This window comes from Tripterygium wilfordii, chromosome 14, assembly GCF_013401445.1.
Source record: "Tripterygium wilfordii isolate XIE 37 chromosome 14, ASM1340144v1, whole genome shotgun sequence".
Taxonomy (NCBI): domain Eukaryota; kingdom Viridiplantae; phylum Streptophyta; class Magnoliopsida; order Celastrales; family Celastraceae; genus Tripterygium; species Tripterygium wilfordii.
The window spans coordinates 3,461,219-3,476,163 of NC_052245.1; the positions used below are offsets into that span (position 1 = coordinate 3,461,219).

General features: G+C 36.2%; 3 protein-coding genes across 4 annotated transcripts; 2 read left to right on the top strand and 1 right to left on the bottom strand.

Moving 5' to 3' along the window:
- Positions 1 to 299: 299 nt before the first annotated feature.
- On the top strand, positions 300 to 1,078 carry LOC120015625 (VQ motif-containing protein 25). Its single transcript, XM_038868136.1, has one exon. The coding sequence runs from the start codon at positions 352 to 354 to the stop codon at positions 844 to 846; it is 495 nt and encodes a 164-aa protein (XP_038724064.1). The 5' UTR covers positions 300 to 351; the 3' UTR covers positions 847 to 1,078.
- Positions 1,079 to 3,123: 2,045 nt separating this feature from the next.
- LOC120015053 (citrate synthase, mitochondrial) lies at positions 3,124 to 11,819 on the top strand. 2 transcript variants are annotated; one of them, XM_038867253.1, is made up of 20 exons: positions 3,124 to 3,216; positions 3,563 to 3,628; positions 3,750 to 3,812; positions 4,689 to 4,730; positions 4,807 to 4,872; positions 5,719 to 5,784; positions 5,934 to 6,047; positions 6,176 to 6,239; positions 6,321 to 6,403; positions 6,889 to 6,938; positions 7,026 to 7,103; positions 7,435 to 7,563; positions 7,647 to 7,689; positions 8,772 to 8,858; positions 9,675 to 9,776; positions 10,220 to 10,327; positions 10,426 to 10,476; positions 10,992 to 11,065; positions 11,190 to 11,241; positions 11,322 to 11,819. In XM_038867253.1, the coding sequence occupies exons 2-20, from the start codon at positions 3,578 to 3,580 to the stop codon at positions 11,418 to 11,420; spliced, it is 1,422 nt and encodes a 473-aa protein (XP_038723181.1). In that variant the 5' UTR covers positions 3,124 to 3,216; positions 3,563 to 3,577; the 3' UTR covers positions 11,421 to 11,819. The 2 variants fall into 2 exon arrangements, with proteins under 2 accessions (XP_038723181.1, XP_038723182.1); XM_038867254.1 differs by lacking the exon at positions 3,124 to 3,216 and adding an exon at positions 3,264 to 3,430.
- Positions 11,820 to 12,067: 248 nt separating this feature from the next.
- Positions 12,068 to 14,460, bottom strand: LOC120015054. Its single transcript, XM_038867255.1, has 3 exons — positions 14,329 to 14,460; positions 12,777 to 12,884; positions 12,068 to 12,408 (listed from the first exon to the last, which is right to left on the bottom strand). Exons 1-3 carry the CDS (start codon positions 14,392 to 14,394, stop codon positions 12,187 to 12,189), a joined length of 396 nt encoding a protein of 131 aa, XP_038723183.1. The 5' UTR covers positions 14,395 to 14,460; the 3' UTR covers positions 12,068 to 12,186.
- Positions 14,461 to 14,945: the final 485 nt, after the last annotated feature.

The window sequence follows — 14,945 nt, forward strand, 5'->3', positions numbered from 1 at the left end:
AACTCATATTTGCAGCAGCAACCAAAAATAAACTAAATTTAGTCCAACTTGTGGTGTTTATATGTATATGTAAACACAAGATGGCCTTGTGATGGCTTCAGGTCGTTGGCCCTGCTCTTTATTAATTAATTAATATTTGATGATCTTATTATATATATTTTCAAAAGACACCAACTTGTCTTATCGATTTAAAACTAAATTAAAAAAAAACAAAAAAAGCCAAAAGTCATTAGATTTGCAGAAGTCCCCTATATTTATATATATAGACAGAAGCAGCAACACAATATATATCCTGCTAAACTCCACCAACATTAATTTCTTCCTGGCTAACCATTTCACTGCAACACAACAATGGAAGGCAAAGAAGTCATGCTGAAGAGAAACACCAACAGTAACACGGCTGACCCAATTACCCCATATTCCTCACTCTCATTGCACAAGAATTCTCATGCAATTTCAAAGTTCAAGCAGCAGAAGCAAGTAGTAATACCGAAGATTCGGATAATTCATATATTTGCACCACAAGTGATAAAGACCGATGTCTCCAATTTCAGGGAACTCGTCCACAGGCTCACTGGCAAACCTGATCATCAACAAAAAGCCCATGCCAAACCCATCACCAAAAAGATGAAGAAGAGAAGAAACTCTACTGCTATTTCTGCTCCTAAAAGAGACACAGTGGTGAAGCCGTCGGCAGCAAACATGACGAGTACTCTACAACACCAAGACCATGAGATTCATTGGGGATGTGGCGACCAAGATTCATCAAGTACTAGTACAACTACTGCAGGTGGTTTTCTTGATGATTTTGACTTGTTTTGTTTGTCAGATCATTTTAATTATTGATGATCATGGTGATGATGATGAATAGTTAATTTGACTTTTCATGATCAACACTAGTAAATTTCTATGATCATAATTGGTTTGTAATGCTGTCAGGGGTGTGTATATATATATATCCTCAATTAGCTGACTTTTTATATATGTTTGGACGAACAATCTCTACATATGTAATGCTATATATTGTGGGTTTGATGCTCCATTTACACATGCAATATGGAAGTTATCTAGTAGTTAATTTTTCTGTTTCATTATGCTAATTAACTAGATTTTGATTCAATTGAATGTATTAATGTCATAACAAAATATTTTCCAACATATATGCATACATATATGTGTGTCTCAAACTCTCAAAAAACTGATATATACGAATTCATGAGTGTTTTGGGACTTAAGTTGGCTTTTGGGTCCTTCAAAAGACTGTCCTTAATTTATCAAAATTTATAAACCAAATTGAAAGACAAACAGATAGATACCACCCAGCTACCTACTGCAGAAGCTAGTTAGGGTAATTAATCAATATAAGTTAAGCTTAATCAAGCGAGTCAACTTCACTATGTTGGAACATATCCATACAAAAGTCCTACAGTGGAAAAATCTTGAGTGATTTTTGTAATACAAGTGAAGGATTTCAATTGTTACATATGTTATGGCTCAAGATTTTAGATCCACTAGATGCATGACCACGCTACGTGCGTTGTATATGAATACTAATGATTCCAACTGACCAATTGTGTCAGTAGGATCGTTTCTCAGGCCAAAGAGCCTTTAGGCCCAATTCTATCATATGTTGGCCACTATCTTCAAGCCCATTAAATTTTGGCTCGAAGCTTATTCCACTAAATGTGCAACATTCCATGAAGAATATGCATGTGGCCGGGTAAACTACAACAGCAGGCAAGACATTGAGTGCTAAAACTATAATCTCGTCTCAGTAGACAACCAAATGGGGCGAGCAGTAGCACTTTCTTCAATAACTTCGTAGTTGTACCTTGTCAATATTATTGTGATTCATTTTCTAGGGGTGGAAATTAAGTTTCTTTGAATATTTCATGGTTTTGCATCTATATTGGTATTTCATGGTTTTGAGCTCTTTTTTTTTTCCTGGTTGCTGATCAGTTATACTGTACTGAACAGAATGTGATAGATAAGTTTGAAAAAGCCCCCTTGTTAGAGAAGATTACAGGGCTTGGTTGACTCAGATGCTATGACAATGGTATGTTGTGGGTTGTGGCTGATGATGGGAGGCATTTAGGGGGTTGGTTGGAATCCTTTTTTTAGTGCAAATGTGCATACGTATCTATCCAGTAATCAAGTGGCGTATTTATGACGAGAAACAAATAACACCGAAATTGTTGGATCCGAGACTCTACCACTTCAACTAAAATTTTTTTGTAGGGTTATATAAATCATAGAAATTGAACCGATCGATTGGTCGGTTATATATTTTTATGTAAAAAACCGACCGTAATCGATCATTTACACTTCTATTTTTCTATAACTAGAAATCACTAACTTATAAATTAGTTTATTTTTTTATAACTTATAATTATCTTATTTTTCCGAGATATGACAAAAAAGTTTGACGAAGTGTTTTTTTTTTTTTTAAAATAGTGCGCACCACGAGTTAGACAAATTTGTCAAACTTCAAAGGTTCAGTGGATCTTTTAGACCAACGACTTTGTGGACAATTTTGCCCAGGCTTCCTTACACCTTCAGCACATGTTTCTAGTGGACAATTTTCTTTCGGCTATGAACTTGGGTTGAGAAAAATATTCCGAAATTTTATATCAATAAAAAATTAAAAAAGACTTGAAAAATTTACAAACAATATTTCATTCTTGAATTTTTAATTGATCGTACCAAATTAAGCATACTATCCTTTCCACCTAATTCGAATCCTTATAAAGTAATCATAGATTGGTAAAAAAAAAAAAAAAGTAGCTGTGGACCAACCATATATGTCAAAATTTCCATTTTGAATTTTCTTCCATTTTACATAATTTAGAATAATCACAACATACTTCAAACTTCAAAGGTACACAAGAAAGTAAAGATGCAAAAAATGATAGATAAAATCAAAATCGAACGGGTAATTGATCGATTAAATTTATGTGAAAAAATTGGAAAAAAACTGATAATAGATAATAATCGGTCGATTAAATTTATATAAAAAAAACCATGGAAACCTACTGTTTCACCCATAACAAAAAGTCATTAAGCGACAATAGGAGGGCAACCTGGAGAATATGATTTATATTTAAGGACAATTATGGAATTTAAAGTCATCACATGAAGGCAGTATATGCTTTCATCATCATCGAAAACTAACTGCGACTCTCTCTCGGTTCGCTGTGGTGCTCTATTTCTTGTTCGGTTCGTTCTTTTCTTCTTCATATTTTCGTAGAATTGATTATTGTTTTTGGCTTTATCGGTCGTCGTCGGCCTCCTGTTGTCAGTCTTGCCCGTCTTTGTATTTTTCTTTCTCCATCTTTCCGGGAGAACCAGGGGGCCGGGCTGTTGATCTTGATTGTCGAGTATTTTGATTGGTTCAACTCCAAGTCGCGAGATTAGCTCGCATTTTTCATTCGTGAGCAGTATATTCTTTGGATTCACTTCAAAATTCATTTCAGCCCTGGAATTCCTTTTGATCGGGTTGAATTTCAGATCTGATTTTAATTTCTGTTTTGTTTTACGTTTTGTGTGATTTATGTGCGTGTAGGTTTGGCAGTGAGTTATGGTGTTTTTTCGAAGCGTTTCTCTGCTTTCTAGGCTCCGCTCTCGAGCTGTAAGTTCACACTCTCTGTCCATATCTATTCCTCTATACGTGTGTATATAGAGATAATTGAATTTCCTGGCGGCAAAATGTTCAGTTGTAAATGTTTATGTTTGATGGAATTTCAATACAGGTCCAACAATCTAATATTGGAAATTCCGTCCGGTGGCTACAAATACAGAGCTCCTCTGATCTTGTAAACTCTCTCCCCCTTCAATCTGTATTTTTATATCATTGTGTGCATGAATAGTTTATACTACAAATGTCATATGTGTATATGGAATTTTATTTTAAATATGCACTCTGAAATCTATCTTAGTGACGCTTAAGAGATTCGATGAAGAAATTGCCATTGATGAGGACTTGTTTATGTTTGAACAGCAATAAATTTACTAGGCTAAATGAAGTTCTTAAGCCTGTTTGATCATAAACGAGTGGTGCTTAAATGGAGAGGACCTTTGCTCTCCTATGCTTATGAATTGGCTTGTTTGGTATTCATGAATAAGCTGATTTAGTTATTCATGAAAAATGCTAATCTACATTAATGAATGAGGTTTATTTTCATTCACGTACATTTGTTCATGCACCGAGCACACACTTATCTCTATACTTATTTCAGTATTCATTTTAAATTTTTTATATACTTCCCTATTATAAGAAATGTATAAATTTACTGCAGCTAGTTTATTTCATATCTAAATAATTTCTTACTCTGTTTTGAAGTTCTATTTTAATTTTTATGTTTTATTTCATATTAGGTATCCCATGGAAATTCAGTTAATTTTAATATATTTTTTTTTATTTTCTATTGCGAGAATGAGATAGTTTGTTCATTTATATCTCTTTTATCGGCTTGTTCATGCCCTCGAAAAGTAGTTTGAAATAACACACCTTACATATAAAAGGTAAAGGTAAACAAGTACTTAGGGACGTGTAGGATATACGTAGAACTTACCTCCACATAATATGTGGAGAGGGCGAGAGGCTGTTTCCAGGAATTAAAATTACTGTTTCTGACGTTTTGTTTACTGTGCTCCATATTCATTATTCAAATTACTTTTTCTCTTTGTAGGACCTTCACTCTCAGCTGAAGGAACTTATTCCAGAACAACAGGTTGATATTTATTGTTACATCTGGACTTTTCCACTTTAGAATTCACTCACAAAATCTCAATTTTATTTGATTTCAGGAGCGCCTGAAGAAAATAAAGTCAGAATATGGAAAAGTTCAATTGGGAAATATTACTGTTGATCAGGTAAATACATGTTTGGTTTATTCTCTAGTTTCTCTCTTAAACAGTGCCATAAGAGAATCATTAAATCTATTTTTCTTTTGTGGGGGTTAGAGTTAGTGTTGGGGGTTGTGGTTAAGGGTCTATAATGTACATGTCCAGCTTGCACATAATGCCCTTCTTATTGTGCTTGGAGTAGAGATCCCCCACCTCATTGGCAGTTAATGATGCATAAAAAATTTGCCGACCTTCCACATAAGCATGTTGAGCATGGTTGATAAATTCCTCCCATGACTTTTCCTAATCTCCTTGCTAAAACTTTGTCCAACCATTTATACAAGCTGCCCAAAAGTCTAATAGGCCTAAATTCAGTGATGTCATGAGCCCCCTCCTTCTTAGCTATCACAGTAATAAAGGTAGAATTTATAGCCCCCACAAGGTCTGAGATGCTGTGAAACTCAGCAAAGAATATCTGAACATCATGTCTGATTATATGCCAGCCTTTTTTTTTGTAAAAAGGCCATGGTAAACCATCAAGGCCCGGAGCTTTCTCTCCATACAATCATCCAGAGCTTCCATGGTTTTGTCTTCGTCAAAAGGCCCTTCAACCCACTAGGAATCATCCTCACTGATTGAGCAAAGAGGGAGATTGTCAAAAGAGGGTCTCCATTGAAAGTTCTCTGGAAAGAGGTTTCTGTAGAATGCAGTGATTCCAGATTTCATGTTATGCTCAACTGTCACAACTTTGCCATTGATTCTCATGGACCTTATTTTGCTATATAATTCCTGTTTATTAACCCTTTCTTACTGGGACCCATAGTAGAGCTTTTCTGAACTGTTTGTCCAATTATTTGTGTTTCATTGTGGCAGGTAATTGGCGGCATGAGAGGAATGATAGGTCTACTGTGGGAAACCTCATTACTTGACCCAGATGAGGTATATCTTTTGTGTACTACTGTACTCAGTTGTGAAATTTAGATAAATTTTCGAATGTAATAATAATCTTATGTAACTTGTTTACGTTGAAGGTGATAGATTTTGGATTTTTTGGGTTGTAAACGTGAATGGTGGTTTCTTTTCTTCAGGGAATTCGCTTCAGAGGTCTATCAATTCCTGAATGCCAGAAGGTGTTACCAGCAGCAAAACCTGATGGAGAACCTTTGCCCGAGGGCCTTCTTTGGCTTCTTTTGACTGGAAAGGTGCATGGTTTTTGTTTTTTGGGCAAAAATACGCTAAGATGTATCTTAGTCTTATGGTGTTCCTGGAAGTTTTGTGTTCTACCGGCATTTTATCCATCCTTTTTTTTCTGCTTGTGTTTATGACTCAGGTACCAAGCAAAGAGCAGGTTGATGCCTTATCCAAGGAACTACGTAGCCGTGCCACTGTTCCAGGTATATTGCTAACAATTCTGCCTTAAACTTTTGTAACTTGTTTGCGAGGGGGTAACTAATATTACAATTCTGGAGTTGCAGATTATGTTTATAAGGCAATTGATGCTCTTCCAACCACAGCTCATCCAATGACTCAGTTTGCAACTGGTGTTATGGCCCTACAGGTTGAGAAACAATCGGAACATAATTCCCTTTATTCTGTTCTCCGGTGGTGTTGTCCGATTTTTCTCTTCCAGCTTGCCTGGTCATGGATACTTGGATGGTTCTTGTTGCTTCCATAACTTAAGAGCATGCTGAAGAAAGATGAAAAATGTGATACTGAATGGGTTTTCAAATTCCTTAGAATTAGTGTGTTTTTGTGGACATGACTATTATTTTGATTTGTTTTCATGAATCATCTGTCTCTCTTGTTTCATTAGTGCTCTACTTAAACCCTATCAGAGTCATTTCAGATCAGATATCTTCTCTGTGTATGGTTCTCTTTCTTTACCTCTCTTGTATGAAACATAATCTGTTTTTTGCATATGAGTGAATTGATATATATGAAGTGATGGTAATTAAATGGCATGTTAAGTTAATGGCACTGTACTCAGCTTTGAAGGTTTCTGAAAGCAGATATAGATCTGAAAGTTTGTAATTTCTCTTTCAGGTTGAGAGTGAATTTCAAAAGGCATATGAGAAAGGGATTCCAAAAACAAAGTAATGTTCTTTAGGCAATTGGGTTGCTATACTCATCCTTGTAAGTATGATGGCTATGCAAGCACCATAATATATTAACATTTGCAGGTATTGGGAGCCAACATATGAAGACTCTCTTAGCTTGATTGCTCGTGTGCCTGTCGTGGCTTCATATGTTTACCGAAGGTCAGTATGCATAGCATCTGCCATTTATTGAACACATTGTTGCCTGATTGTACAGCTGCATCGATATCAAATTGAGGCATGTGATTTTAAATTTCAGTTCTTTTGCAAGTACTCAAACTAGGAGACATTTTCGCATGGAAAGCAATTTCTGTTGAATTCTTTGAAATTTTAATCCTACGGCATCATCGGCCAAGTGTGTTCTCATGAATTTTTCATTCTTCCCCATATTATTTGGTCCCATATAAAAGTCCTGACTCATATGGATCTACGTCAATGATTATGGACATTGTTTGGAACAGTTGGACTAACTCCTTTGACTATGCTTTTTAAGGATATACAAGGATGGAAAGATTATTCCTATGGATGACTCCTTGGATTATGGTGGGAATTTCGCACATATGTTGGGTTTTGATAGTCATCAGATGCAAGAGCTTATGAGGCTTTATGTCACCATTCATAGGTTGGTGTGTTTTGCATCTTCGTTCATTATCGTTGAAACACATATGCCGTACTGGAGAAGACTTATGTGATATCTTTTTGCAGTGACCATGAAGGAGGGAATGTTAGTGCTCATACTGGCCACCTAGTAAGTTCCCGAAGCACAATGCTATATGGTAGATCACATACTACTTCTTTTTTTCCTAACAAGGGTGTCAGAGGTTTTGCCTTGACTAAATTAGATAACATGACTGATTGAAAATAGGAAAAGAGCAGATAAGTATTATCTTTAGATCTGTAGATGACAGATAAATTCTGCTCCTATGTGATAAAACAACAAATTAATCTTTTGAACATTTTTTGGAACGAGTTACGAGTCCTTTGTTGTTTGTAGGGTCTTGATTTTAATCTTTGCCTCTCTGCCATCTTAAGAGTGTGTTTCTTTTGGTAAGAAGATGGCCACGCATGCAATAGGCATGCCCGGGAGAAAATGATTCCATTGTTCTTACTCCCATCTCTACTCTTGTAAGACGTGAAATATTTTTCACTTAAATCATGTTAGTTTGGTGTTGATGTATTATATATAGAAGCTACATATATGAGACAATATCCTATATACTTCTAGTTTCCAAAATATGCAGTATTTTGAATTTAAGATATATGTGCCTCACACATCCATCTATCTTGATAAATATATTTTTAAGTGGAGAAATATAATGAGAAAAAATCGTCAAAGATGATATGCACTTGTACAAGATGGTGCTCTTACAACTCACGTGCACAAGGCTCCCACAGTGGGTGGGGTTGGGGACAAGCAGGATGTATACAAACCTTACCCGAATGTTTTCAAGAATTGAACCTATGACCTCTAAGTTGCACCCCTGCAACTCTACCACTAGGTCACATGTTTGTCTGTACTCTTTTGCTTAAGTAGTAGTAGAAAATAATATATATGAAATGTGATTTGCAGATACTGTAGCTTTAGTGTCCAAATTAAAAGGAAAAGAGAATCCTTGTGGTGGAGTCCGTATAATTGCAGTACTGATTGGTGTAGGCAACCCCATTTAGTCGGGATTAAAGGCACATTGTAGTTTCTCTTGCCCCTTTTACTTTGAACTTATTGATACCCCAAGCCTCTCTTTCTAAAGGAAATCATAAGCTACTCGTGTTTCCCTTTAAAGTAGTATATTGATCATCCTAAGTTGTAATTATTTGTCCCATTGAATTCAGGTTGCTAGTGCTCTTTCGGATCCCTATCTTTCATTTGCAGCTGCATTGAATGGCTTAGCTGGGCCACTCCATGGTCTGGCTAATCAGGTATTACATTTTCTTCTTGATATTTAGAATGTAGCATGGAATAGAGATGTTGTTTAGAATCTGCTCCTTTTTTCTTCTTTTATTATTGTTATTATTATCATTATTATGGAAGCTACAACTTTTTGTTAGAAATCATCTATGGTGATAGACCTAGTAAACTTACCTGTTTGTGTGCATAAGAAGCTTTATTCACCTGTTATTTTTGCTGGATTTATTAGACTCTTCTAGATCTTATTCCCGGCCTGCGTGAAGGATCTTGCCACCTATTTTCATGAAGTATCACTAGCAGGAAGAATGGGGCAGTTATGGTTTCCTAAGGTTTATAAAATAGCTAGCCAAATACATTATAATTTGGGTCAACTCATCTTGGGCTAACTCAAAAAAACCATTTTAGTATTACTTTTTTTTTTTTGTGGGTTTTGATCCCTCTTAAATCTTTTTACATGTGTTGTGATAGGTTAGGCACATAAAAAAGGGGCTCATGGTGTATGGACTTGCATGAGGGGGTTAAAGCATAAATTATTGCCCTAATTAAAAAAGTCCGTTATGACACTGAGCATGTATTAATATATTATATGCATCTTCTTTTTGGTTAATTGGGGTTACCGATTGCAGAGTCTGTTACTGTTTACATCTTAGTTTTTGGGCATTCTGTATCTAGTTTTGGACCAGTGATACCAGTGCATTTGAATATCTGTAGATTCTGTACACAGCAGCATTGTTTTCTTTCTCTTCATCATCCCCTTCCCTTACATCTACACATGATTGTGATTGTTTAGTTCATTTTCTTTTTCTTTTTTAATTTTTTGACTGCAGGAAGTCTTGCTCTGGATTAAATCTGTGGTAGACGAATGTGGAGAGAACATTACCACGGAGCAGCTGAAAGACTATGTCTGGAAAACACTAAATAGTGGCAAGGTGATGTTAGTTCATTTTGAACTTAAAGTTTCGATTTTTGTGCCACTTGATGACTTATTTTAGAGCACTACCTATTTTTTTCACTCAATTCTAGAATAATATTGATGACTTGATTGTAGTCTTGCATTTAATTTTCTTACTCTGTGCTGTCTACATAATGTGTTAAACATGTCAATTATGCAGAAGTAATTCAACAATTTTTGTTTGGTGTCTTCTTTCCTCAAAACTAATTTGTGATGTGATTTGCATTTGTGGAAGTTGGTGAATCATTTTATACTTTATCGCATATATATCTGTTTTTGGTTGAGCCTATCCTGTGATCATTCAAATGAGAACCGGGCTGTCATTGCCTTTGATATCATCACTTCGATCACTTTCAGATTGAAAAAGTGCTGATGGTTTTGTGTTTTATTTCATGTCTCTTTTTTTCCCACCAATTGCAGGTTGTCCCTGGTTTTGGGCATGGAGTTTTGCGTAAAACTGATCCAAGATACACATGTCAGAGAGAGTTCGCATTAAAGCATTTACCTGATGATCCTCTGTTCCAGCTGGTTGTCACTTATTCTCTGCTTGCAGAAATTGGCTATACCTTTAAAATGGCAAATTTCATATTGAGCTTAATGAGCTAACTCATCTTTGGCCTTGATAGGTTTCAAAACTTTACGAAGTTGTGCCTCCTATCCTTACTGAGCTGGGAAAGGTAAATTGTTCTTTTTTTTTTGACATTTTTGGCGGAAACATTTTAAAAGTTATGTTGATGAGGTTCTACTTATGTAAGTTAAGCAATGCATAAAATATCTTGTACATAGCAGATGAATCGACCTTGAGAGATAACTCAGATAAGGGGGAATAAATGAAAACTAAGATGAAGTCAAAACATGAGTCCTAGTAGCACTATTGCCAATGATATCTGAAATGCAAATTATATTCATACAAGTCGTGGAACTGTGTTTCACCGTACAGACTTTCTCGTGAAGTGGTATCACCTTCTTCTCATATTACCTGATTTTTTATTTCTTTCCTCCCCTAATTGAGGCCCTGTTTTGCGCTTGCTACTCTGTTTGTGATCATTTTGTTTGTTCAGATGAATCATTGAGTGTCAGTTACATCTGATAAAAATAGTTTGAAGATCCGATTGGACCTCTGATTTGATCTCTTCTAATCTGACCTGGAATTTATTTCTGATCGTGGATACAATTTTTGTGATTCTTATAGGTGAAAAACCCCTGGCCCAATGTCGATGCACACAGTGGAGTGTTGCTCAACTACTTTGGTTTGACTGAGGCGAGGTATTGTATCCCCAATTTCTCTCAAAAGTGTATTTTTGTCTGTGTTCTCGCTAATGGTTTTTGACTTTAGCTATCTGTACTTCTTGAAAAGATATTAATGTTTTTTGAAATCGAATGTCAACAGATATTTCACAGTTCTCTTTGGTGTGTCGAGGAGTATTGGGATATGCTCTCAGGTATGCCTCTGCTCTCTCCATCAAACCTTAATCTTACTCTTGTCAAATGGAATCAGTCTGATGTGGTCTTGTTGGTTCAGTTGATATGGGACCGAGCTCTTGGATTACCACTTGAGAGGCCAAAAAGTGTTACAATGGAATGGCTTGAAAATCATTGCAAGAAAGCTGCTTCATCATGAGAGCTTAAATACTGTTTCATAATTACCCTCCCCAATAATACAATGCACGGGTTTTGCGATGGATGAAAAGCTTGTGGAGTTGCCACATCTATTGGTGGTGGTCATAAAATTTCTAGCCTTTCAACGTTCCTGATTCCGTAGATTCTTTCCTCGTTTTTGATTCAGAGTAAGAGTATTGTTATTCTGATCAAGTATTCAGCAATTTGGTTGACGGTGGCAAAGCTTTTGCGATGAACTTGTTGAGTCCTTTTATTAGAGCATACGAATAAAATAGTGTCTTAGATTACTGTTTTTTTTTCCTTGTCATGTTGGTCTCCAGTAAGAGCTCTTTGTTATTGGCCGTCCACTTTTTAACTCCTGGTTGATTCATTTATTGTTAGCTGTAAAAGTTTGCCTAAACTGCCATATGCCCATAGTCGCTAGAATACAAAAACATCTACTTTGATGAAAAGTATTGCCTTTGCCTCGGCACATAATTCCACCTAAAATATTCCTAAAACAATAATGAGGCAGTCATGGATGTATTATGTATGTACAATTGATTAATACATGATACGCGAAAGAAAATTGCTGTCTTGCTAACTTTGGACAGCAGGAGTCTCAAAAGTACTGTAAAGAGTAGCTAAAAAAAATCCATTGTTGCAAGATAAAAGGAATCTGCAAAAACTTGTTTATTCAGAAAGACGAGGCGAAACACAAGAATTCATTAAAACCATCTCCCCCAATGCCAAAAGAACAAAAAAAAAAGAGTAAGGGATTTGAAACATTAATTGGAACTTCTTTGTTTTGTTTCATGGCTATCGTCTTCAGTTGGGGCAGTGAAATTACGTCTCTCATCAGCAGTAGCAGTAATAACTGGCATCCATACATCTGCGGTGCCACTCAATAGTGACTGCACCTGTGGATCTGTAGCCATGGTGGATGATATCAGCTCGTTGACGTCATCCAACTTTGCGGATAATTTGTCCAACTCTCTGGCAATTTCCAGCTGCAAGGAAAAATAGAAATACTATGAAGCATGCAACAGAAATCATATTGACTTAAGATCCCCCAAAAGTACAAAACTCAGAAATTAAATCTTGAGGCCTTCCTATAGCCATGTTTTCCCTCTTTCACAAGAAATGTTGAATTTCTGAGATTTTCAGGGTGTTGAGATTTCAGAGAATCTTGATCCAATATTTTTCAGTCCTTGAAAAGACAAATGTTGGAGGGACCGAAGCCAGAAGGTTCAATATTCCAGATTCGCTTCACAGTGAGGCTAAGAGGGTTGATGGTTTTCCTGCAAACTACAGGCATGCCCTGGAAATTCACAAGGTAAAAGCAAACATAACTAGCTTCCGAAAGATCTCAATCTACCTCATCAAGATTCTGGGACGACTTTGAGGGAACTTTGGTAACCTCCAATCCTAGAGCTTCAATTTTGGAACGCAATTCAACTTCTTCTTGGTTGGTCAGCGATTCCACCTGTAGAATATAGAGTTATACAAACTTCATGGAACACCTAGAGAAGCATCCAAAACTGATATAGTTTACCAGAGATGTTTGATAGTGCAGAACATATTTTATTATTACAACTTACAAGAATTTTGGAAAAAATAGCTCCAAACATTTCAAAATTTTATTTAGTAGGCCTGTATTCGCTTTAGTGACAGGAGAGACAGAACAAATATATCTGATGTCACCATCATAAAGAAGTGAAAGAATTGGCCCCTCTACCTTAGTGGAACAAAACTGATTTTTGATAGCAGCTCCGATCTAAGAATATTATTATGCATGGAAGTAATACTACTACTCAGTTATCTCTGCCAGATGACTATAGCATTCTCCACATTGAGTCATTGATGACTCTGAAAAATTTGATGCCTGGAAACTGGTCAACCGAAAGCATTCTAAGTATTTATGGGTCAGCACATATCAGATATTCAGATGACCCTTTCACCTCCTGTCAATTAAGTGTCATCACTGGTCTTGCAAAGCCTCCTTATATCAAAGGTGTTTAACTCATGATAGATATTAAAGTAGAATACTGATAATGTGGAATACTGATATTGTGCTTTTTAAGAATCAACTCTATGCAAGCAGCTATTTAGCTATAGTATGATTTCAATTCAAAGTATAACAATGTTAAATGAGCAAAAAATAAGAGTTATTTCCTCCGCCCAATAACTAATGTCATGCTACATCCATCAACCACGGATGATAATAACTACTACTTGTGTGAACTGAGAACTTACTTGAGATCAAGTGTGCAAGCATATATTCCAAAGCCATCCCAGGCCAACAAGGAAGGGAACCAAATGGAATAAGTCAAAACTATTTGCAAATTACTGTGAATAAGCTTCTCTAATGGAGACTGATAAGTCCAGACCTTAATAGTATATTGCGAAACCCAACACTGGAAATTCATAGTTCAAGTCGAGACAGAACAGGCTAGTCAAGGTGGAGATAAAGCACATAAAATGGTAAAGGGGAAAAATTATCCTTAAAGGCTTAATTTTCAAGTATCATGTTTCAGAGGAAATTTTCAATTTTCCCAACGGATTGCATTTCAGAACACAAGATCATCGAACAAACTCCACACAAGAGAAAATCCAAAAATCCCTAGATTAATCAGCACAATCGGATGATGCAAAAGAAGGACCACAATGTAACAGACAAGCAGAAAACCTAGAACAACCAAAATAAGCTCGGTGCACATCATGTACAGTTCAAACATTCACGGGCCAAGACAAAGAAATCCAAAACAAACCTACATACCCAGATCGCAAAATCGATTAAATCAACAAATAAAGTCAATTTAGAACATACCCAGATACTTAATCATGCCAATTCGGAATAATCATAGGAGAAGTGAACAAGGAAAGAAAGTGAAGTTTATATAAAATTTGATGAAAGTAAGTGCACGTACCTGCTGGAGCAGATTGGAGAGGAGCTGGAAGAGCTGTGCATCTGCTTTTCCCTCTTCAGCTGACATTGGATTTGCTTTGTCCTCGTTTTGGGCTTTGTGATCGGTGTGTTGAGTTTATATATGTTGTAACTTCGTTGGTGCTTTTAATTTTAGTTCCCAGACAGTTCGTGGTCTGTTACAAAACAATGAATCAATACATCACACGGTAATATTTACTAGGAGGAAGTTAGGAAGGTCATAAGACATAGGTTAGCTATTAAGTTGTATTTATTGGCCAAGAAGTAACTTGGTTGATAATGGATTAAATATATATGTGTTCGATGTTAAATTGTATTTATTGATGAGGCATCTCTTGTATGTGATGATAAGAATCTCATGCTGTCATAAGCACCCAAGACCAACCCTTGAAATCTTGTGGAGTGAAGTGTGAAGGCAAGAACTACCTCACTTGCATTTCATTGTTCGAGCTAATGTTTACCACCATGAAGCATCCCTAGGGGTGAAAGAAACTAAACCAAACCGTTTTACGGACCGAAGTTGAACGCATCACTAGGGGTGAAAGAAACTAAATCAAACCGTTTTACGGACCGAAGTTGAACGGAAATTTGTCAAATGGT

Coding starts and splice junctions, on each gene's coding strand:
- LOC120015625 (XM_038868136.1), top strand. CDS start 352: ATGGAAGGCAAAGAAGTCATGCTGAAGAGAAACACCAACAGTAACACG.
- LOC120015053 (XM_038867253.1), top strand. CDS start 3,578: ATGGTGTTTTTTCGAAGCGTTTCTCTGCTTTCTAGGCTCCGCTCTCGA. Junction 3,813..4,688: donor TACAGAGCTCCTCTGATCTT/GTAAACTCTCTC, acceptor TTCTCTTTGTAG/GACCTTCACTCTCAGCTGAA. Junction 4,731..4,806: donor AACTTATTCCAGAACAACAG/GTTGATATTTAT, acceptor ATTTGATTTCAG/GAGCGCCTGAAGAAAATAAA.
- LOC120015054 (XM_038867255.1), bottom strand. CDS start 14,394: ATGTCAGCTGAAGAGGGAAAAGCAGATGCACAGCTCTTCCAGCTCCTC. Junction 12,885..14,328: donor TCTCCAATCTGCTCCAGCAG/GTACGTGCACTT, acceptor TATATTCTACAG/GTGGAATCGCTGACCAACCA. Junction 12,409..12,776: donor CGTCCCAGAATCTTGATGAG/GTAGATTGAGAT, acceptor TTTTCCTTGCAG/CTGGAAATTGCCAGAGAGTT.